This window comes from Agelaius tricolor, unplaced genomic scaffold (genome assembly GCF_023055355.1).
Source record: "Agelaius tricolor isolate 1412-34295 unplaced genomic scaffold, bAgeTri1.0.p SCAF_173, whole genome shotgun sequence".
NCBI classification, from domain to species: domain Eukaryota; kingdom Metazoa; phylum Chordata; class Aves; order Passeriformes; family Icteridae; genus Agelaius; species Agelaius tricolor.
The window spans coordinates 1-23725 of NW_027269433.1; the positions used below are offsets into that span (position 1 = coordinate 1).

At 43.5% G+C, this 23725-nt stretch overlaps 2 protein-coding genes across 2 annotated transcripts in view; one reads left to right on the plus strand and one right to left on the minus strand.

Annotated features, from left to right (window-relative positions):
- Positions 1-1099: 1099 nt before the first annotated feature.
- LOC139587068 (mitochondrial inner membrane protein OXA1L-like) lies at positions 1100-11236 on the minus strand. The gene is made up of 4 exons (XM_071420919.1): positions 11144-11236; positions 10953-11021; positions 6646-6826; positions 1100-1281 (listed from the first exon to the last, which is right to left on the minus strand). Exons 1-4 carry the CDS (start codon positions 11198-11200, stop codon positions 1166-1168), a joined length of 423 nt encoding a protein of 140 aa, XP_071277020.1. The 5' UTR covers positions 11201-11236; the 3' UTR covers positions 1100-1165.
- Positions 11237-11460: 224 nt separating this feature from the next.
- Positions 11461-23725, plus strand: part of RNF31 (ring finger protein 31) — a 61637-nt gene continuing 49372 nt past the window's right edge. Inside the window, exons 1-4 of the mRNA XM_071420921.1 lie at positions 11461-11563; positions 12144-12192; positions 17839-17988; positions 23240-23355. Coding sequence (XP_071277022.1) covers positions 12147-12192; positions 17839-17988; positions 23240-23355 — 312 coding nt within the window. The 5' untranslated portion in view covers positions 11461-11563; positions 12144-12146. The remainder of the gene's footprint in view (positions 11564-12143; positions 12193-17838; positions 17989-23239; positions 23356-23725) is intronic.

Here is a 23725-nt window from a genome sequence, read left to right on the forward strand (position 1 = left end):
CCCCATTTTCCCCCATTCCCCCCATTTTTCCCCATTTTCCCCCCAATTTCCCCCCATTTTTTCCCAGCATTTTCCCCCCCATTCTTCCCCCATTTTCCCCCCAATTTTCCCCTAATTTTCCCCCCATTTTCCCGATTTTTCACCCAATGTGTCCCCCCAAAAACCCGATTTTTCCCCCATTTTCCCCCCATTTTCCCCCATTTTCCCCCCATTTTGTCACCATTTTTCACCCGATTTTCTCCATTTCTCCCCCATTTCTGCCCCCATTTTTTCACCATTTTTCACCCGATTTTCTCCATTTTTTCACTGTTTTTCACCCATTTCCCCCGATTTTCCCCATTTTTTCCAGCATTTTTCCACCCTTTTTTCCCCCATTTTTACCCCTAAAATCCTCTTTTTTTCCCTATTTCTCCCCCATTTTTCCCCCCATTTTTCACCTGATTTTCTCCATTTTTTCACCATTTTTCACTCGATTTTCCCCCATTTTCCCCCATTTTTTCCCAGCATTTTTCCCCCCAATTTTCCCCATTTTTCCCTTGTTTTTCACCCAATTTTCCCCATTTTCCCCTCATTTTTGCCCCGTTTTTCACCCATTTTTTCCCCTAAAATCCCCATTTTTCCACTGTTTCTCACCCAATTTCCCCCATTTTTCACCCAATTTTCCACCCAATTTTTCCCCCTAAAATCCCCCAATTTTCCCCATTTTTTTCCAGCATTTCCCCCCCCCAATTTCCCCCCATTTTTCCCATTTTCCCCCCCATATCCCCCCATTCCCCCCCCCCATTTTCCCCCATTTTTCCCCCCTTTTCCCCATTTTTCCCCATTTTTCCCCCATTTCCCCCCCATTTTTCCCCCCATTTCCCCCTCATTTTTCCCCCATTTCCCCCCCCATTTTCCCCCCATTTTTTCACCATTTTTCACCCAATTTTCCCCATTTCTCCCCCATTTTTCCCCCATTTTTTCAGCATTTTTTACCCAATTTACCCCCCAAAAATCCCCATTTTTCCTCCATTTCTCCCGCGTTTTTCACCCAATTTCCCCCATTTTTCCCCCCTAAAATCCCCATTTTTTCACCTAAAAATCCCCATTTTTTCGCTGTTTTTCACCCATTTTTCCCCCATTTTTCCCCCACCCACCCTGGTTGGGGTCCGTTCCCCGTTTGGCCTCAGCCACGCGCTGGCTCAGCCGCTGCAGCTGCGGGAGGTGCAGGGAGAGCCGGGCGGCCTCGCGCTGGCCCCGCAGCACCAGCGGCAGCAGCAGCAGCCGGGACACCGACCGTGCCTGGAAAAGGTAAAAAATACAAAATTCTGGGGGTTTGGGGCTTTTTGTGAGGGGAAAATGCAAAATTCTGGGGGTTTGGGAGGGGAAAATGCAAAATTCTGGGGATTTGGGAGGGGAAAATGCAAAATTCTGGGGGTTTGGGGAGGTTTGTGAGGGGAAAATGCAAAATTCAGGGGGTTTGGGGAGATTTAGCGTGAGGAGAAAACACCAAGTTCAGGGATTTTTGTGAGGGGAAAATGCAAAATTCAGGGGGTTTGGGGCCTTTTGTGAGGGGAAAATGCAAAATTCAGGGGGTTTGTGAGGGGAAAATACAAAATTCAGGGGGTTTGGGAGGGGAAAATGCAAAATTCAGGGGGTTTGGGAGGGGAAAATGCAAAATTCAGGGGGTTTGGGGCCTTTTGTGAGGGGAAAATACAAAATTCAGGGGGTTTGGGAGAGGAAAGTGCAAAATTCTGGGGGTTTGGGGCTTTTTGTGAGGGGAAAATGCAAAATTCAGGGGGATTGTGAGGGGAAAACACCAAATTCAGGGCATTTGGTGAGGAGAAAATACAAAATTCTGGGGGTTTGGGGCCTTTTGTGAGGGGAAAATGCAAAATTCAGGGGGTTTGGGAGGGGAAAATGCGAAATTCAGGGGGTTTGTGAGGGGAAAATGCAAAATTCAGGACTTTTTGTGAGGGGAAAATACAAAATTCAGGGATTTTTGTGAGGGGAAAATACAAAATTCAGGGGGTTTGTGAGGGGAAAATGCAAAATTTAGGGGGTTTGGGGCATTTTGTGAGGGGAAAATACAAAATTCAGGGGGTTTGGGAGGGGAAAATGCGAAATTCAGGGGGTTTGTGAGGGGAAAATGCAAAATTCTGGGGGTTTGTGAGGGGAAAATGCAAAATTCAGGGGGTCTGTGAGGGGAAAATGCAAAATTCTGGGGGTTTGTGAGGGGAAAATGCAAAATTCTGGGGGTTTGGGGAGGTTTGTGAGGGGAAAATACAAAATTCTGGGGCTTTGGTGAGGAGAAAATGCAAAATTTAGGGCCTTCGGTGAGCGGAAAATACAAAATTCAGGGGATTTTTGTGAGGGGAAGACACCAAATTCAGGGATTTTTGTGAGGGGAAAATGCAAAATTCAGGGGGTTTGTGAGGGGAAAATGCAAAATTCAGGGGATTTGGGGAGGGGAAAATATAAAATTCAGGGGGTTTGTGAGGGGAAAATACAAAATTCAGGGGGGTTTGTGAGGGGAAAATACCAAATTCAGGGGGTTTGTGAGGGGAAAATGCAAAATTCAGGGGGTTTGTGAGGGGAAAACACCAAATTCAGGGCATTTGGGGCCTTTTGTGAGGGGAAAATACCAAATTCAGGGATTTTTGTGAGAGGAAAATACCAAATTCAGGGCATTTGGGGAGGGGAAAATACAAAATTTAGGGGATTTGGTGAGGGGAAGACACTAAATTCAGGATTTTTGTGAGGGGAAAACACCAAATTCAGGGCATTTGGGGAGGTTTGTGAGGGGAAAATACAAAATTCAGGGGATTTGTGAGGGGAAAATGCAAAATTCAGGGGGTTTGTGAGGGGAAAATGCAAAATTCAAGGGGTTTGTGAGGGGAAAATACAAAATTGTAGGGGTTTGGGGAGATCTGCGTGAGGGGAAAATACCAAATTCAGGAGATTTGGGGAGGGGAAAACACCAAATTCAGGGATTTTTGTGAGGGGAAAATACCAAATTCAGGGGATTGGTGGCTTTTTGTGAGGGGAAAATACAAAATTCAGGGATTTTTGTGAGGGGAAAGCACCAAGTTCAGGGTATTTGGGGAGGGGAAAATACAAAATTCAGGGATTTTTGTGAGGGGAAAATACAAAATTCTGGGGGTTTGGGGAGGTTTGTGAGGGGAAAATGCAAAATTCAGGGGGGTTGTGAGGGGCAAATGCAAAATTCACAGGGATTTTTGTGAGGGGAAAATGCAAAATTCAGGGGGGATTGTGAGGGGAAAACACCAAATTCAGGGCATTTGGGGCCTTTTGTGAGGGGAAAATACCAAATTTAGGGGATTTGGGGAGGTTTGTGAGGGGAAAATACAAAATTCAGGGGATTTGGTGAGGGGAAAATGCAAAATTCAGGGGGTTTGTGAGGGGAAAATACAAAATTCAGGGCATTTTGTGAGGGGAAAATGCAAAATTCAGGGCATTTGGGGAAGTTTGTGAGGGAAAAATGTAAAATTCAGGGGGATTGTGAGGGGAAAACACCAAATTCAGGGCATTTGGTGAGGAGAAAATACAAAATTCTGGGGGTTTGGGGCCTTTTGTGAGGGGAAAATACAAAATTCAGGGGGTTTGGGAGGGGAAAATGCGAAATTCAGGGGGTTTGTGAGGGGAAAATGCAAACTTCAGGGGGTTTGTGAGGGGAAAATGCAAAATTCAGGGGATTTGGTGAGAGGAGAATACAAAATTCAGGGCATTTGGTGAGGGGAAAATACAAAATTCAGGGGGTTTGGGGAGGTTTGTGAGGGGAAAATACCAAATTCAGGGCATTTAGGGAGGGGAAAATACAAAATTCTGGGGGTTTGGGAGATTTGAGTGAGGGGAAAATACCAAATTCAGGGGGTTTGGGGATTTTGGTAAAGGGAAAATACAAAATTCAGGGGGTTTGGGGATTTGAGTGAGGAGAAAACAGCAAAAATTGGATGGGAAAACAGAAAAGTTGGAGGAAAAACCAAAAAATCACAGCCTGAAACACCAAAATTTGACCCAAAACCCCAAAATGTGACCCCAAAATGTGACCCCAAATCCCCACAAAATCTGAGCCCAAAACCCCCAAAATTTGGCACAAAAGCCCCAAAATGTGACCCCAGAACCCCAAAATCTGAGCCCAAAATGTGACCCAAAAACCCCGAAAGTTCGACCCCAAAACCCCACAAAATTTGAGCCCAAAAGCCTCAAAACCTGACCCCAAAAGCCCAAAATCTGACCCTAAAATGTGACCCCAAAACCCCACAAAATCTCAGCCTTAAAACCCCAAAATTGGGCACAAAAGCCCCAAAACCTGACCCCAAAACCCCAAAAGTTTGACCCAAAACCCCACAAAATGTGACCCCAAAACGCCAAAATCCCCATTTTCTCCCATTTCCCCCCAATTTTCCCCCATTTTTCCCAATTTCCCCCATTTTCCTCCAATTTCCCCCAATTTTCCCCCATGATTTTTTCCATTTCCCCCCAGTCTCCCCCATTTTTTCCCCATTTCCCCCCATTTTCCCCCAATTTTCCTCCATTTCTCCATTTTCCCCAATTTCCCCCATTTTTCCCAATTTCCCCCATTTTTCCCAATTTCCCCCATTTTTTCCCCATTCCCCAATTTTCCCCATTCTCCCCCATTTTCCCCCAATTTCCCCCATTTACCCCAATTTTCCCCCATTATTCCCCATTTCTCCCCCATTTTCTCCCCATTTTTCCCCATTATTTTCCCCATTATTTCCCCCATTTTCCCCATTTTTCTAAATTTCCCCCCATTTCCCCCATTTTCCACCATTTCCCCCCATTTTTCCCAATTTCCCCCCATTCTCCCCCATTTTCCCCATTTTTCTCCCTATTTTCCCCCATTTTCCCCCATTATTTCCCAATCTTCCCCCATTATTTCCCCCATTTTTTCCCCATTCCCCCCATTATTTTCCCCATTTTCCTCCCATTTCTCCCCCATTCCCACTTTTCCCAACTTCCCCCCATTTCTCCCCAATTTTTCCCCATTTCTGTCCCCATTCCCCCATTCCCCATTTTATCCCCATTCCCCATTTTTCCCCATTTCCCCCATTTTTCCCCCCATTTCCCTCAATTTTCCCCCATTCCCCCATTTTTCCCCATTCTCCCCCAATTTCCAACCATTTTTCCCAATTTCCCCCATTTCCTCCCAATTTCCCAATTTCCCCCAATTTCCCCATTTTTTCCCAATTCTCCCCCATTATTTCCCCATTTCCCCCATTTCCCCTTTTTTTTCCCAATTTTCCCAATTCTCCCCCATTTTCCCCCATTTTTCCCCCATTATTTTCCCCCCAATTCCCTCCCCATTATTTTCCCCCCATTTGCCCCCAATTCTCCCCCATTTTTCTCCCAATTTTTCCCAACTTCCCCCCAATTTTCCCCCATTTCCCCCCATTTTCCCTATTTTTCCCCATTTTTCCCCATTATTTTCCCCCATTTCCCCCCAATTTTCCCCCTTTTTTCCCATTTTCCCCCAATTCCCCCCATTTTTCCAATTTCCCCCATTTCCCCCCATTATTTTCCCCATTCTCCCCCATTTCCCCCCATTTTCCCCAATTTTCCCCATTAGTTTCCCCATTTTTCCCAATTTCCCCCCCTTTTCCCCATTATTTCCCCCATTCCCCCATTTTTCTCCCCATTTTTCCCAATTTTCCCCCATTCCCCCATTATTTCCCCATTCCCCCCAAATTTCCCCATTTCCCCCCATTTTCCCCATTTCCCCCATTTTTCCCAATTCCCCCCCATTTCCCCCCTTTTTCACCCAATTTTTCCCTCTAAAATCCTCATTTTAACCCGTTTTCCCCCCAATTTTTCCCATTTTTTCCCCATTTCCCCCATTTTTTCCCCATTTTCCCCCCTTTTCCACCCAATTTTTCCCTCTAAAATCCTCCTTTTTTCCCCATTTTCCCCCAATTTTTCCCCAATTCCCCCATTTTTTCCCCATTATTTTCCCCCAATTTCCCCCATTTTCACCCACAATTTCCCCCATTATTTCCCCATTTCCCCCCATTATTTCACCATTTTCCCATTTCCCCCCATTTTCCATTTTCCCCCCATTATTTCCCCATTTTCCCCCATTTTTTCCCCATTTTTCCCCCAATTTTCCCCAGTATTTTCCCCATTTTTACCCCATTTCCCCCAATTTTCCCCCCATTATTTCCCCCATTATTTCCCCATTTTCCCCATTTTTCCAAATTTCCCCCAATTTCCCCCATTTCTCCCCCATTTTCTCCCCAATTTTCCCCCCATTTTTTCCCCATTTCCCCCCCATTATTCCCCCATTTCCCCCCAATTTTCTCCATTATTTCCCCCATTATTTCCCCATTATTTTCCCATTTCCCCCATTATTTCCCCATTATTTCTCCCATTTTCCCCCACTATTTCCCCCATTATTTTCCCCATTTCCCCCATTATTTTCCCTCCAATTTCCCCTCAATTTCCCCCATTTTTCCCCCTTTTTCACTCAATTTTTCCCTCTAAAATCCTCATTTTTAACCCGTTTTCCCCCCAATTTTCCCCATTTTTCACCCAATTTTCCCATTTTTTCCCCATTTCCCCCCAAATTTTCCCTCTAAAATCCTCCTTTTTCCCATTTTTCCCATTTTTCCCCCATTTTCCCCTCACCTGCAGCGATGGCCCCGGCCCAGGGCAGCCCCAGCTCCAGGTGCAGAAATTCCAGAAGGTTCTGAACCAACCCCACGGGGCTGCAGCCGCCCAGGCCCAGCTCCTGCAGCCGGGGCTCCCCCAAATGGGGCAAATCCCCGGGAATTTGGGCAATTTCAGGGGCTGGGGGAGGGGCAGGGGGCTGGGAGGGGGAAAGGGGAAAAAAAATGGGAAATTTGGGGAAAAAAAAGGGAATTTTGAGAAATCGGTCATGGGGAAGGCAAAATTTCCATTGAAATTTAGCCAAAAATCAACAAAAAAATCCAGGAAATTCAGCCAAAAATGCACCCAAAAATCCCAAAAATTTACCCGAAAAATCGCCCCAAAAATCGCCAAAATTCACCTGAAAATGCCCAAAATTCAGCCAAAAATCCCCAAAATACACCCAAAAATCGCCCCAAAAATTGCCAAAATCCACCAAAAATGCCCAAAATTCACACCAAAAATCGCCCCAAAATCCCCCCAAAATCACCCCAAAAATCCCCAAACTTCAGCCAAAAAATCGCCCCAAAAATGCCCAAAATTCACCCGAAAAATTCTAAATAATCACCCAAAAAATTGCCCCAAAAATCCACAAAATTCACCAAAAAATCGCCCCAAAAATTCCCAAAATTCACCCAAAAATTCTAAATAATCACCCAAAAAATTCCCAGAATTCACCCCCAAAAATGCCCAAAATTCAGCCAAAAAATTCTAAATAATCACCCCAAAAAAACCCCAAAATTCACCCAAAAAATTGCCCCCAAAATCCCCAAAATTCACCTGAAAAATGCCCAAAATTCACCCGAAAATCCCCCCCAAAAATTCCCCTCAAAAGTCCCCAAAATTCACCCCAAAAATCGCCCCAAAAATGCCAAAAATTCACCCCAAAAATCGCCCCAAAAATCCCCAAAATTCACCTGAAAATGCCCAAAATTCACCCCAAAAAATCGCCCCAAAAATGCCCAAAATTCACCTGAAAATGCCCAAAATTCACCCCAAAAAATCGCCCCAAAAATGCCCAAAAAATCGCCCCAAAAATCGCCAAAATCCACCAATAATGCCCAAAATTCACCCCAAAAATTCCTAAAATTCACCCAAAAAACTGCCCCAAAATTCACAAAAAAATTTACCCAAAAGTCCCCAAAATTCACCCAAAAAATCCCCCTAAAAGTCCCCAAAATTCACCCAAAAAATGCCTCCCAAAATGCCCAAAATTCACCCAAAAAATTCTAAATAATGACCCAAAAAATGCACCCAAAATTCCCCAAAATTCACCTGAAAAATGCCCAAAATTCACCCAAAAAATCCCCCCCAAAATCCCCTCAAAAGTCCCCAAAATTCACCCAAAAATCGCCCGAAAAATCCCCCCAAAATTCACCCGAAAATGCCCAAAATTCACCCCAAAAATCGCCCCAAAAATGCCAAAAATTCACCCAAAAAATCGCCCCAAAAATCCCCCAAATTCACCCAAAAATGCCCAAAATTCAGCCAAAAAATCGCCCCAAAAATGCCAAAAAATCGCCCCAAAAATGCCCAAAATTCACCCAAAAAATCACCCCAAAAATCCCCCAAAAATCTCCAAAATTGCCCCCAAAAATCACCCCAAAATTGCCAAAAATCAGCCAAAAATGCCCCCAAAAATCCACAAAAAATCCCCCCAAAAATCCCCAAAATTCACCCAAAAATCCCTTCAAAAATCCCCAAAATTCACCCAAAAAAATCTCAAAAATTCACCCAAAAATCCCCAAAAATCACCCAAAATATCCACAAAATTCATCCAAAAAATTGCCCCAAAAATCCCCAAAATTCACCCAAAAATCCCCCCAAAATCGCCAAATTTCAGCCAAAAATCCCCAAAATTCACGCAAAAAATCGCCCCAAAAAACCCCAAAATTCACCCGAAAATCCCCTCAAAATTCCCCAAAATTCAGCCAAAAAATTCTAAATAATCACCCAAAAAATCCCCCAAATGACCCAAAATTAACCCAAAAATCCCCCCAAAAATCCCCCTAAAATCCCCAAAATTCACCTAAAAAATCGCTCCAAAAATCAAAAAAAAATCCCCCAAAAATCGCCAAAATTCACCCAAAAATGCCCCCAAAAATCCCAAAAAATTGCCCCAAAAAACCCCAAAATTCACCCAAAAATCCCCCCAAAAATCCCCAAAGTTCACCCAAAAATTCCAAATAATCACCCAAAAAAAATCCCAAGATTCACCCCAAAAAATCCCCCAAAAATTCAGCCAAAAAAATGCCCAAACTTCACCCAAAAATCCCCAAAATTCACCCAAAAATCACCCCCAAAAATCCCCAAAATTTGCCCCAAAAATGCCCAAAATTAACCCAAAAAATCTAAATAATGACCCAAAAAATCGCCCCAAAAATCATCCAAAAAATGCCCCCAAAAATCTCCAAAATTCACCCAAAATATCGCCTCAAAAATCCCCAAAATTCACCCCAAACCCCCCCAAAATCCCCAAAATTTACCCAAAAAATCCCCAAAATTCACCCAAAAATCGCCCCAAAATTCCCCAAAAATCCCCCCCAAAAAAACCCAAAATTCACCCAAAAAATCCCCCAAATCTCCCTCAAAAATTCCCCAAATTTCCCTCCCAACCCCCAAATTTCCCCCAAAATTCCACAGATTTTCCCCCAAAACCCCAAATTTCCCTCATAATCCCCCCAAAACCCCTCAAATTTCCCCCAAATTTCTGTCACATTCCCCAAGTTTCCCTCAGACTCATCCAAAACCCCCAAATTTCCCTCAAATTTCTCCCAAACCCCCAGATTTCCCTTAAAATTCCCCCCAAATCCCCCAAATTTCCCTCAAAAATCTCAGATTTCCCTCAAAAATCCCAAATTTCCCTCAAATTTTCCCCAAAATTCCCCCAAACTCCCAAATTTCCCTCAAAACCCCTCAAATTTCCCTCAAACTCCCCAAATTTCCCTCAAAATTCCCCCAAATTTCCCTCAAAAATCTCAAATTTCCCTCAAAATCCTCAACTTTCCCTCAAAACCCCAAAATTTCCCTCAAAATTTTCCCCAAATCCCCAAATTTCCCTCAAATTTTCCCCCAAAATCCCAAATTTCCCTCAAAATTCCCCCGAACCCCTCAAATTTCCCTCAGAATTCGCCCAAACCCCCCAAATTTCCCTCCATTTTCCCCCAAAACCCCCAAATTTCCCTCAAAAATCTCAGATTTCCCTCAAAAATCCCAAATTTCCCTCAAATTTCCCTCAAAATCCCCAAATTTCCCTCAAATTTTCCCCCAAAATCCCAAATTTCCCTCAGAATTCCCCCCAAAACCCCAATTTCTCCCAATTTCCCTCAAATGTCCCCCTCAAAACCCCAAATTTCCCCCAAACCCCAAATTTTCCCCAATTTTAACTCAAAATCCTCAAATTTCTCTCACAATTCCCCCCACACCCCCAAATCTCTCAAATTTTCCCTGAAATTTCCCCCAAAATCCCAAAGTTCCCACAAAAATTCCCCAAATTTCCCTCAGAATCCCCAAATTTCCCTCAAAAATTCCTCAAATTTCCCCCCAAATCCCCCAAAATTCCACAAATTTTCCCTCAAATTCCCGAAATTTCCCTCAAAATCCCCCCAAATCCCCAAATTTCCCTCAAAATCCCCACAAACGCCCAAATTTCCCTTAAAACCCCTCAAATTTCCCTCAAAACCCCCCCAAAACCCCCAAATCTCCCACAAAATTCCCCACATTTCCCCCCAAACCCCCAAATTTCCCACAAAATCCCCCCAAATTCCACAAATTTTCCCCCAAAACTTCCAAATTTCCCTCATAATTCCAAAATCCCCAAATTTTCCTCAAAAATTCCCCAAATTCCCCTCAAAATCCGCCCAACTCCCAAATCTCCCACAAAATTCCCCAAATTTCCCACAAAATCCCAAAAAAATCCACAAATTTTCCCCCAAAACTCCCAAATTTCCCTCAAAACCCCCCAAACCCCCAAATTTCCCTCAAAAATTCCCCTAAACTCTCAAATTTCCCTCAAAACCCCTCAAATCTCCCTCAAATTTTCGTCAAACCCCCAAATTTCCCTCAAAATCCCTCTAAACTCCCAAATTTCCCTCAAAACCGCTCAAATTTCCGTCAAAATTCCCCCAAATTTCCCTCAAAATTCCCCCAAACCCCCAAATTTCCCTCAATTTTCCCCAAAAACCCCCAAATTTTCCTCATAAATCCCAAATTTCCCTCAAAAATCTCCAATTTCCCTCATAAATCCCAAATTTCCCTCAAATCCCCCCCAAATTTTCCCGCCTCACCTGCCCTGCGTCGCTCGCCACTCCCCTCACGGCCGGGGCTCCGCAGCACCACACGGGACCCCGAAACCTCTGCAGGATAAAAACATTTTCTGTGCATTTATAACGTCAAAAGCTTCACTTTGAGGACAAAACGTCCCATTAAAAAAAAGCCTAAAATAGGAAAAAATGTTCCAAATTCGTTCCCGGCTCACCTGAGCCCTCAGGGCCCGCAGAAGCGGCCGCAGCCGCGGGGCCGCCGCCGCCATCATTGCGGCCCGAGGGGAGCAGGAAGAAGGGCGGGGCTTAAGGGCTAAGGGGGAGTGCCCGCCAAAACCGCGGCTGCTGATTGGTCAGTTAAATTATGCGCATGCGCAGTATTGATAAAGGAAGGAAGCGCCATTTGGTGTGAGGGCAGCCCTCAGTGGGGCGTGGCCAAAAGGAGGAAGTGAAAATTAAATCCACCAATAGAAGCGCTCCTTGTGCTGGCGCATGCGCACTAGGAGAGAGAATAGCGCGAAGCGCCATGTTAAGAAAGGGAAAGAGTGAGGGAGTGACGTCACAGAAATGGAAAACCACGCCCACTTTCCCCCTCAGGACGCGCCGCCATTTTGGATCCGCCGCCGCTCCCTGAGGTAACGATGGGGGGGCGACCCCGCCTCTAATTTGGGAGGTCGAAAATGCCCCAAAACCCCCGAAAACAACAAAAAAAACCCTCGCAAACTTTGGGGGGCTTAAGGGGTGCCACATCTCAAACTCATCTACAGACCACCCCCCCAAAATTCCCCCGAAATTGGGGTCCCCCAGGCTCATATTCCAGATATTTTGAATGGGGTTGGAAAAAGTCCCAAAAATCCTCCAAAATCCTCCAAATTTGGGATTTAAGGGGTCCAAAACCCTCCTTGAATTTGGAGGTGCTGAGGCGGATTCAAGACCCCCAAAACTCCTCCAACATCCTCCAACATTTTTGGGAGGATAAAAAGCCCAGACTGTCAAAACACCCCCAAAATCGGCGTCCCAAAAAACTCTAAAATTCCCCAAAATTTGTTGGTTTTAGGTGATCCAAACTGTCCAATTTTGAGACTTCAAAGAAGCCAAAAAACATCCCAAAATACCCCTGAAATCCCCCAAATTTAGCTCAAATCCCCCCAAAATATTCTCAGAAGCCTCACAATTCTCAAAAATCTCCTCAAATTTTCTCTTTCTCCCCCCCAGGTGATGCCAGACCTTTCCAAAGACCCCCCAGATTTGGGGTCTCTCCAGGTGAGCCCCCTTCAAACCCCAAATTCTCCCCAAATCCCCCAAAATGACCCCAAATCCCTTCCAGGCCCCCCAAATTTTGGCCAAATTCCCTAAATCCCTCCTCAAATACCGCAAAATCTCCCAAATTTCTACAAATCCCCCACATTTCTCCCTCAGAACCCCCAAATCCACCTGAATGGCCCAAAAATCCCCTAAAATGCCCCACACATTCCCATAAATTCCACCCAAAACCCCAAATTTTTTCCCCAAAAGCCCCAGATTTTTTTTCCTCAATCCTCAAAATTCCTGAATTCTCCCCCAAAACCCCTAAATTTTCCTAAAATTCCCATTTTTCCTGAATTTTCCCCTCAGGAGCTGTAGGCTGCCCTGCAGGGGGCCTTGCTGCACTGCCTGAGGCTGAGCTCCCAAATTCCTCCCAAAAACCCCTTAAAAAAACCCCAAATCCCTTCAAAACCCCCAGATTTTTTTCCCAAATCCCCAAAATTCTTGAATTTTCCCCTAAAACCCCCAAAGTTTTCCAAAATTTCTAATTTTTCCCGAATTTTCCCCTCAGGAGCTGCAAGCTGCCCTGGAGGGGGCCCTGCTGTGCTGCCCAGCTGAGGCTGGGCCCCCCAAAAGCCCCCAATATTCCCATTTTTTGCCCCAAAACTCCCAAATTTTCCCCTCAAACTCCCAAATTTTCCCAAAATTTCCTTTTTTTCTCTAAAAATTCCGGTTTTTCCCAAATTTTCCCCTCAGGAGCTGTGGGCTGCCTTGTAGGGGGTGCTGATGTGGTGCCTGGCTGGGGCCGAGCCCCCTAAAAGCCCCCAAAAACTCCTTAACCCCCCCCCCCTCAAAATTCCCATTTTTTCCCCCAAAACCCCCAAATTTTCCCAAAATTCCCATTTTTTCCCCAAAAATTCCTGATTTTCCCCCTCAGGAACTGCAGGGCTGCTCTGGAGCAGCTTCCGCTGTGCTGCCCGGCTGAGGCCAAGCCCCCCCAAAAACCCCCTTAAAAACCCCCCCAAATCCCCCAAAATTCCTTTTTCTTCCCCCAAAACCCCCCAAATTTTCCCAAAATTCCCTTTTTTTTCTCCTAAAACCCCCAAATTTTCCCAAAATTCCCATTTTTTCCCCAATAATTCCCCTTTTTCCCCACAGGAACTGCAGGGCCGCTGTGGAGCAGCCTCTGCTGTGCTTCCTGGCTGAGGCCAAACCCCCTAAAAACCCCCTAAAAACAAAACCCCAAAACCCCCAAAATTCCCATTTTTTCCCCCAAAACCCCCAAATTTTCCCAAAATTCCCATTTTTTCCACCAAAACTCCCAAATATTTCCTAAATTCCCATTTTTTCCCCAAAAATTCCGATTTTCCCCAAACTTTCCCCTCAGGATCTGTGGGCTGCCTTGTAGGGGGCTCTGCTGTGCTGCCCGGCTGAGGCCAAGCCCCCTAAAAACCCCCTGAAAAAACCCCCCAAAACCCCCAAAATTCCATTTTTTTCCCCCAAAACCCCCCAAATTTTCCCAAAATTCCCATTTTTTCCCCCTAAAACCCCCAAATTTTCCCAAAATTCCCATTTTTTCCCCCATTTTCCCCTCAGGAACTGCAGGGCCGCTCTGGAGCAGCCTCTGCTGTGCTGCCCGGCTGAGGCTAAGGCCCCCCAAAAACCCCTTAAAAAAACCCCCCAAATTCCCATTTTTCCCCCCTCAAAACCCCCAAATTTTCCCAAAATTCCCGTTTTTTTCCCCTAAAACTCCCAAATTTTCCCAAAATTCCCATTTTTTCCCCCAAAATTCCCATTTTTCCCCGAATATTCCCCTCAGGAAGTGCGGGGCTGCTCTGGAGCAGCTTCCGCTGTGCTGCCCAGCTGAGGCCAAACCCCCCAAAAAAACCCTAAAAAAAACCCCAAAATTCCCATTTTTTCCCCCAAAACCCCCAAATTTTCCCAAAATTCCCATTCTTTTCCCCTAAAACCCCCAAATTTTCCCAAAATTCCCATTTTTTCCCTCATTTTCCCCTCAGGAACTGCAGGGCCGCTGTGGAGCAGCCTCTGCTGTGCTGCCCGGCTGAGGCCAAACCCCCTAAAAACCCCCTAAAAAAAACCCCAAAACTCCCAAAATCCCCTTTTTTTCCCCCAAAACCCCCAAATTTTCCCAAAATTCCCATTCTTTTCCCCTAAAACCCCCAAATTTGCCCAAAATTCCCATTTTTTCCCCAAAAATTCTGATTTTTCCCCTCAGGAACTGCGGGGGCCGCTCTGGAGCAGCCTCTGCTGTGCTGCCCGGCTGAGGCCAAGCCCCCCAAAAAACCCCCTAAAAAAAAACCCCAAAACCCCCAAAATTCCAATTTTTTCCCCAAAACCCCCCAAATTTTCCCAAAATTCCCATTTTTATCCCCTAAAACCCCCAAATTTACCCAAAATTCCCATTTTTTCCCCAAAAATTCCGATTTTCCCCAAACTTTCCCCTCAGGATCTGTTGGCTGCCTTGTAGGGGGCTCTGCTGTGCTGCCCGGCTGAGGCTAAGCCCCCCAAAAACCCCTAAAAAAAAACCCCAAAATTCCCATTTTTCCCCCAAAACCCCCAAAATTTTTGCAAAATTCTCATTTTTTCCCCTAAAACCCCCAAATTTTCCCAAAATTCTCATTTTTTCCCCCATTTTCCCCTCAGGAAGTGCGGGTCCACTCTGGAGCAGACTCTGCTGTGCTGCCCGGCTGAGGCCAAACCCCTTAAAAAAACGCCCCAAAATTCCCATTTTTTTCCCTCAAAACCCCCCAAATTTTCCAAAAATTCCCATTTTTTTCTCCTAAAACCCCCAAATTTGCCCAAAATTCCCATTTTTTCCCCAAAAATTCCCATTTTTCCCAAACTTTCCCCTCAGGATCTGTGGGCTGCCTTGTAGGGGGCTCTGCTGTGCTGCCCGGCTGAGGCCAAACCCCCCCAAAAAACTCCTTAAAACCTCCCCTCAAAATTCCCATTTTTTTCCACCAAAACCCCCAAATTTTCCCAAAATACCCATTTTTTTCCCCTAAAACCCCCAAATTTTCCCAAAATTCCCATTTTTTCCCCAATAATTCCCCTTTTTCCCCTCAGGAACTGCGGGGCCGCTCTGGAGCAGCTTCCGCTGTGCTGCCCGGCTGAGGCCAAGCCCCCCAAAAAACCCCTAAAAAAACCCCTCAAAATTCCCATTTTTTTCCTCCAAACCCCCAAATTTTCCCAAAATTCCCGTTTTTTTTCCCCTAAAACTCCCAAATTTTCCCAAAATTCCCATTTTTTCCCCCAAAATTCCCATTTTTCCGCGAATATTCCCCTCAGGAAGTGCGGGGCTGCTCTGGAGCAGCTTCCGCTGTGCTGCCCAGCTGAGGCCAAACCCCCCAAAAAAACCCTAAAAAAAACCCCAAAAATCCCATTTTTTCCCCCAAAACCCCCAAATTTTCGCAAAATTCCCATTCTTTTCCCCTAAAACCCCCAAATTTTCCCAAAATTCCCATTTTTTCCCTCATTTTCCCCTCAGGAACTGCAGGGCCGCTGTGGAGCAGCCTCTGCTGTGCTTCCTGGCTGAGGCCAAACCCCCTAAAAACCCCCTAAAAACAAAACCCCAAAACCCCCAAAATTCCCATTTTTTCCCCCAAAACCCCCAAATTTTCCCAAAATTCCCATTTTTTCCACCAAAACTCCCAAATATTTCCTAAATTCCCATTTTTTCCCCAAAAATTCCGATTTTTCCCCAAACTTTCCCCTCAGGATCTGTGGGCTGCCTTGTAGGGGGCTCTGCTGTGCTGCCCGGCTGAGGCTAAGCCCCCCGAAAACCCCTAAAAAAAAACCCCCAAAATTCCCATTTTTTCCCCCCAAACCCCCAAAATTTCCCAAAATTCCCGTTTTTTTCCCCTAAAACCCCCAAATTTTCCCAAAATTCCCATTTTTTCCACCAAAATTCCCATTTTTCCCCGAATATTCCCCTCAGGAAGTGCGGGGCTGCTCTGGAGCAGCTTCCGCTGTGCTGCCCAGCTGAGGCCAAACCCCCCAAAAAAACCCTAAAAAAAACCCCAAAAATCCCATTTTTTTCCCCCAAAACCCCCAAATTTTCGCAAAATTCCCATTCTTTTCCCCTAAAACCCCCAAATTTTCCCAAAATTCCCATTTTTTCCCTCATTTTCCCCTCAGGAACTGCAGGGCCGCTCTGGAGCAGCCTCTGCTGTGCTGCCCGGCTGAGGCCAAACCCCCTAAAAACCCCCTAAAAAAAACCCCCAAAACTCCCAAAATCCCCTTTTTTTCCCCCAAACCACCCAAATTTGCCCAAAATTCCCTTTTTTTTCCCCCAAAACCCCCAAATTTGCCCAAAATTCCCATTTTTTCCCCAAAAATTCCTGATTTTCCCCCTCAGGGACTGCAGGGCTGCTCTGGAGCAGCTTCCGCTGTGCTGCCCGGCTGAGGCCAAGCCCCCTAAAAACCCCCTGAAAAAACCCCCCAAAACCCCCAAAATTCCATTTTTTTCCCCCAAAACCCCCCAAATTTTCCCAAAATTCCCATTTTTTCCCCCTAAAACCCCCAAATTTTCCCAAAATTCCCATTTTTTCCCCCATTTTCCCCTCAGGAACTGCGGGGCTGCTCTGGAGCAAACTCTGCTGTGCTGCCCGGCTGAGGCTAAGGCCCCCCAAAAACCCCTTAAAAAAACCCCCCAAATTCCCATTTTTCCCCCCCCAAAACCCCCAAATTTTCCCAAAATTCCCGTTTTTTTCCCCTAAAACTCCCAAATTTTCCCAAAATTCCCATTTTTTCCCCCAAAATTCCCATTTTTCCCCGAATATTCCCCTCAGGAAGTGCGGGGCTGCTCTGGAGCAGCCTCTGCTGTGCTGCCCGGCTGAGGCTAAGGCCCCCCAAAAAACCCCTTAAAAAAACCCCCCAAATTCCCCATTTTTCCCCCCCCAAAACCCCCAAATTTTCCCAAAATTCCCGTTTTTTTCCCCCAAACCACCCAAATTTGCCCAAAATTCCCTTTTTTTTCCCCCAAAACCCCCAAATTTGCCCAAAATTCCATTTTTTCCCCAAAAATTCCTGATTTTCCCCCTCAGGGGACTGCAGGGCTGCTCTGGAGCAGCTTCCGCTGTGCTGCCCGGCTGAGGCCAAGCCCCCTAAAAACCCCCCTGAAAAAACCCCCCAAAACCCCCAAAATTCCATTTTTTTCCCCCAAAACCCCCCAAATTTTCCCCCCCAAAATTCCCATTTTTTCCCCCTAAAACCCCCAAATTTTCCCAAAATTCCCATTTTTTCCCCCATTTTCCCCTCAGGAACTGCGGGGCCGCTCTGGAGCAGCCTCTGCTGTGCTGCCCGGCTGAGGCTAAGGCCCCCCAAAAACCCCTTAAAAAAAACCCCCCCAAATTCCCATTTTCCCCCCTCAAAACCCCAAATTTTCCCAAAATTCCCGTTTTTTTCCCCTAAAACTCCAAATTTTCCCAAAATTCCCATTTTTTCCCCCAAAATTCCCATTTTTCCCCGAATATTCCCCTCAGGAAGTGCGGGGCTGCTCTGGAGCAGCTTCCGCTGTGCTGCCCGGCTGAGGCCGAGGCCCCAAAAAAACCCTAAAAAAACCCCCAAAATTCCCATTTTTTTCCCCTAAAATGCCCAAATTTTCCCAAAATTCCCATTTTTTCCCCCATTTTCCCCCTCAGGAAACTGCGGGCCGCCCTGGAGGCGGCGCTGCTGCGCTGCCCGCCGAGGCCGAGCCTCCCGAGCTGGGCCCGGTGCTGCGGCTGCCGCTGCCCCGACCCAGAAACTGAAACTCGTGCAGGGGAGGGAGATCCTGAGGGAGAACCTGGAGTGGGTGAGGAGAGAAAATCCTGAGGGGATTTTAATGGGGTTTTATGGGGTTTTTATGGGGTTTTTGTGGGGTTTTTGGGATTTTTATGGGGTTTTTGTGGGGTTTTAGTGGGATTTTAGTGGGATTTTAATGGGGTTTTTGTGGGGGTTTTTGTGGGATTTTCGTGGGATTTTAATGGGATTTTTTCAAGGGGCTTTGGGGATTTTGTGGGATTATTTTTGGGGATTTTTTTGGGATTTTTTCAAGGGGATTTTTGGGATTTTTATGGGGTTTTTAATGGGATTTTAATGGGATTTTTAGGGGTTTTTTTTTGGGATTTTTAGGGGGATTTTTTCAAGGGGTTTTGGGGGTTTTGTGGGATTTTTGTGGGGTTTTAGTGGGATTTTAATGGGATTTTTAGGGGAGTTTTTCAAGGGGCTTTGGGGATTTTGGGATTTTTATGAGATTTTAATGCGATTTCTTTGGGGATTTTTATGGGAATTTTCAAGGGGCTTTGGGGATTTTGTGGGATTTTTTGGGGATTTTTTGGGGGATTTTTATTGGAATTTTTTTCATTTTTGGGGATTTTTAGGGGATTTTTTCAAGGGGCTTTGGGGATTTTGGGGGATTTTTTGGGGGATTTTATGGGGTTTTTTGGGGATTTTCATGGGGTTTTTATGGGGATTTTTTTTGGGATTTTTTTTGGGAATTTTTAGGGGATTTTTTCAAGGGGCTTTGGGGATTTTGGGGGATTTTTAGGCGATTTATTGGGGATTTTTTTTGGGGGATTTTTAGGGGATTTTTTCAAGGGGCTTTGGGGATTTTTTTTGGGACTTTTGGGATTTTAATGGGATTTTAATGGGGGATTTTTAGGGGATTTTTTCAAGGGGCTTTGGGGATTTGGGGGATTTTTTTTGGGATTTTTTGGGGATTTTTATGGGATTTTAATGGGATTTCTTTGGGGATTTTTAGGGGATTTTTTCAAGGGGCTTTGTGGATTTTAGGGATTTTTTTGGGGATTTTTTGGGGGATTTTTAGGGGATTTTTTTTATTTTTGGGGGATTTTAATAGGATTTTTTTCAAGGGGCTTTGGGGATTTTGGGGGATTTTTTAGGGGATTTTTTTGGGATTTTTTTGGACTCTAACAGGGTTTTTGGGGATTTTTATGGGTTTTTATGGGGTTTTTTGGGATTTTTGGGATTTTTTGGGGATTTTGTGGGGTTTTTTTGGGGATTTTAATGGGGTTTTTGTGGGATTTTAATGGGATTTTAATGGGATTTTTTCAAGGGCCTTTGGGGATTTTTTGGGGGATTTTATGGGGTTTTTGTGGGATTCTAGTGGGAATTTAATGGGATTTTAATGGGATTTTTTCAAGGGGCTTTGGGGATTTTTTGGGAGGATTTTTTTGGGGATTTTTTTGGGATTTTTTTGGGGATTTTGTGGGGTTTTTTTGGGGATTTTAATGGGGTTTTTTGGGATTTTTAATGGGGTTTTATGGGGGTTTTTTTGGGATTTTAATGGGATTTTTTGGGGATTTTTTCAAGGGGCTTTGGGGATTTTTTTGGGGATTTTTTTGGGACTCTAATGGGGCTTTTTAGAGACTTTAATGGGATTTTTTTGGGATTTTTATTGGATTTTTTTTTATTTTTTGGGGATTTTTTCAAGGGGCTTTGGGGATTTTTATGGGGATTTTTTGGAGATTTTAATGGGATTTTTTTTTTTTTGGGGGGGGGATTTTATGGGATTTTTTCAGGGAGCTTTGGGGATTTTATGGGGTTTTTGTGGGGTTTTTTGGGATTTTTTTGGGGATTTTTAGGGGATTTTTTCAAGGGGCTTTGGGATATTTTGAGATTTTTTGGGGGATTTTTTTTGGATTTTTTGGGGTTTTTATGGGGTTTTTGTGGGATTTTTTGGGGATTTTTTGGAGATTTTTTTTGGATTTTAATGGGGGTTTTTTGGGATTTTTATGGGGTTTTTGAGGGGTTTTGTGGGGTTTTTTTTGGGATTTTTATGGGGTTTTTGTGGGATTTTTATGGGATTTTAATGGGATTTTTTCAAGGGGCTTTGGGGATTTTGTGGGATTTTTTTGGGATTTTTATGGGGTTTTTGTGGGATTTTTGTGGGTTTTTAATGGGATTTTTTCAAGGGGCTTTGGGGATTTTTTTGGGATTTTTTGAGGATTTTATGGGGTTTTTTTGGGATTTTAATGGGATTTTTAGGGGAATTTTATGGGATTTTAATGGGATTTTTTCCAAGGGGCTTTGGGGATTTTTTTGGGGATTTTTGGGATTTTTATGGGATTTTTTTGGGGATTTTTTAGGGATTTTTTGGGGATTTTGTGGGGTTTTTTTTGGGGATTTTAATGGGGTTTTTTGGGATTTTTAATGGGGTTTTATGGGGGTTTTTTTTGGGGTTTTAATGGGATTTTTAGGGGATTTTTTTGGGATTTTTAGGGGATTTTTTCAAGGGGCTTCGGGGATTTTTATGGGGTTTTTATGGGGTTTTTGTGGGGATTTTAGTGGGATTTTAGTGGGATTTTAATGGAATTTTTATGGGATTTTTGGGGGATTTTAATGGGATTTTTTTGGGGATTTTTGGGGATTTTTTTTTGGGATTTTTATGGGGTTTTTGTGGGATTTTTAGGGGATTTTTAGGGGATTTTTTCAAGGGGCTTTGGGGATTTTTTGGGGGATTTTATGGGGTTTTTTTGGGGATTTTTATGGGGTTTTTATGGGATTTTTTTGGGATTTTTATGGGATTTTTTCAAGGGGCTTTGCGGATTTTTTGGGGATTTTTTGTGAATTTTTTGGAGATTTTTTTGGGATTTTTGGGGGATTTTTATGGGATTTTAATGGGATTTTTTCAAGGGGCTTTGGGGATTTTTGGGGTTTTTGTGGGGTTTTTATGGGATTTTTGGGATTTTTATGGGATTTTTTCAAGGGGATTTTTGGGATTTTAATGGGGATTTTGGGGGGATTTTTGGGGGATTTTTTTGGGACTTATATAGGGTTTTTGGGGATTTTAATGGGATTTTTTCAAGGGGATTTTAATGGGATTTTTTTTATTTTTGGGGGATTTTTATGGGATTATTTTCAAGGGGCTTTGGGGATTTTTTGGGAGTTTTTTTGGGGGGATTTTTTTGGGGGATTTTTTTTGGATTTTAATGGGGTTTTTGGGGGGATTTTTTTATGGGATTTTAATGGGATTTTTATGGGATTTTTTTTATTTTTATGGGATTTTTATGGGGTTTTTGGGATTTTTAGGGGATTTTTTCAAGGGGATTTTTGGGATTTTAATGGGGATTTTGGGGGGATTTTTTCAAGGGGCTTTGGGGATTTTTTGGGGATTTTTTTGAGATTTTTTTGGGACTTATATAGGGTTTTTTGGGATTTTTATGGAATTTTTCCAAGGGGCTTTGGGGATTTTTTGGGGATTTTTTTGGGGGATTTTTTGGGGATTTTATGGGGATTTTTGGGATTTTAATGGGGTTTTTTGGGGATTTTATGGGTTTTTTTTTGATTTTTAATGGGGTTTTATGGGATTTTTTTTGGATTTTGATTGGAATTTCTTTTATTTTTGGGGGGATTTTTGGGGGATTTTTATGGGGTTTTTATGGTTTTTTTGGGATTTTTTGGGATTTTTATGGGGTTTTTGTGGGATTCTAGTGGGATTTTAATGGGATTTTTATGGGATTTTTCAGGGGATTTTTAGGGGATTTTTTCAAGGGGCTTTGGGAATTTTGTGGGATTTTTATGGGGATTTTTTGGGGATTTTAATGGGATTTTTCAAGGGATTTTTGTGGGATTTTTTCAAGGGGCTTTGGGGATATTTTGGGATTTTTTTGGGGATTTTTTTTGGATTTTTGGGGTTTTGTGGGGTTTTTATGGGGTTTTTGTGGGATTTTTTGGGGATTTTTTGGGATTTTTAATGGGGTTTTTTTGGGGATTTTAATGGGATTTTTATGGGATTTTTTCAAGGGGCTTTGGGGATTTTAGGGGATTTTTTGGGGATTTTTTTTGGGGATTTTTATTGGATTTTTTTTTATTTTTGGGGGATTTTAATGGGATTTTTTCAAGGGGCTTTGGGGATTTTGGGGATTTTTTTGGGGATTTTTGGGATTTTTATGGGGTTTTTGTGGGATTTTAGTGGGATTTTAATGGGATTTTTTCAAGGGGCTTTGGGGATTTTTGGGGATTTTTTGGGGGAATTTGTGGGTTTTTTTTGGGATTTTTATGGGGTTTTTTGGGATTTTAATGGGGTTTTTGTGGGGTTTTTAATGGGATTTTTTTTGGAATTTTTATGGGACTCTAATGGGGTTTTTAATGGGTTTTTTGGGGGCTTTCATGAGACTTTTTGGGGATTTTTTCAAGGGGCTTTGGGGATTTTTTGGGGATTTTTTTTTGGGATTTTTTTGAGATTTTTTTGGGACTTTAATGGGATTTTTGGGGGGATTTTTATGGGATTTTTTCAAGGGGCTTTGGGGATTTTGGGGATTTTTTGGGGGATTTTAATGGGATTTTTCAGGGGATTTTAATGGGATTTTTTTGGGGATTTTTTCAAGGGGATTTGGGGATTTTTTGGGGGATTTTTTTGGGGATTTTTATGGGATTTTAATGCGATTTCTTTGGGGATTTTTATGGGAATTTTTCAAGGGGCTTTGGGGATTTTGTGGGATTTTTTGGGGATTTTTTGGGGGATTTTTATTGGAATTTTTTTCATTTTTGGGGGATTTTTATGGGATTTTTTCAAGGGGCTTTGGGGATTTTTTGGGGATTTTTTGGGGGATTTTATGGGGTTTTTTGGGGATTTTTATGGGGTTTTTTCAAGGGGCTTTGGGGATTTTTGGGGATTTTTTTGGGATTTTTATGGGGTTTTTGTGGGGTTTTTTGAGATTTTTTGGGGGATTTTTATTGGATTTTTTTTCATTTTTGGGGGATTTTTATGGGATTTTTATGGGATTTTTCAGGGGGCTTTGGGGATTTTTTGGGGATTTTTAGGGGATTTTTTTGGGGGATTTTAGGGGATTTTTTCAAGGGGCTTTGGGGATTTTTGGGGGATTTTTATGGGATTTTTTGGGGATTTTTATGGGATTATTTTCATGGGACTTTGAGGATTTTTTGAGGGTTTTTGGGTGAATTTCCTGCATTTTTTGGCCTTTTTTGTGTAAATTTTCTGAATTTTTTCGCCTTTTCGGGCCAATTTCTCCCCCAAACCTCCACCGATTTTCCTCATTTTTTTTTCCCTAAAAACCCCAAATTTTTTCCTTTTTTCCCAGAATTCTCAGGGTCTCCCCCACGGCCTGGAGCAGCTGAGGACGGCGCTGAACATTCTGGAAAAATACGGCCGGAACCTGCTCAGCCCCCGCCCTCCCCGCCACTGGAGGGGGGTCAGGTTTGGCAACCCCGTCTTCAAATCCACCGTGGGAGCCATCCAGGTCCAAATTCCCAACAAATATTCCCAAAATTTCCCTTTTTTCCCTCAAAAAACCCCATTTTCTTGCATTTTTTGCCCCAAAAAATCCGATCTTTTTTCGCGAAAAAATCAATTTTTTTTTGCCAAAAATTCGATGTTTTTACCCCAAAAATTTTATTTTTTTCCCCAAAAATTTGGGGGGTTTTTTGGCCAAAATTTCGATTTTTTTACCCCAAAAATTTTATTTTTTTGGCGAAAAAATCAATTTTTTTTTGCCAAAAATTCGATTTTTTTACCCCAAAAATTTTATTTTTTTCCCAAAAAAATCAAAGTTTTTTTGCCAAAAATT

Coding starts and splice junctions, on each gene's coding strand:
- LOC139587068 (XM_071420919.1), bottom strand. CDS start 11,200: ATGATGGCGGCGGCGGCCCCGCGGCTGCGGCCGCTTCTGCGGGCCCTG. Junction 11,022..11,143: donor TGCGGGCCCTGAGGGCTCAG/GTGAGCCGGGAA, acceptor TTTATCCTGCAG/AGGTTTCGGGGTCCCGTGTG. Junction 6,827..10,952: donor TGGCGAGCGACGCAGGGCAG/GTGAGGCGGGAA, acceptor TCCCCCTCCCAG/CCCCCTGCCCCTCCCCCAGC.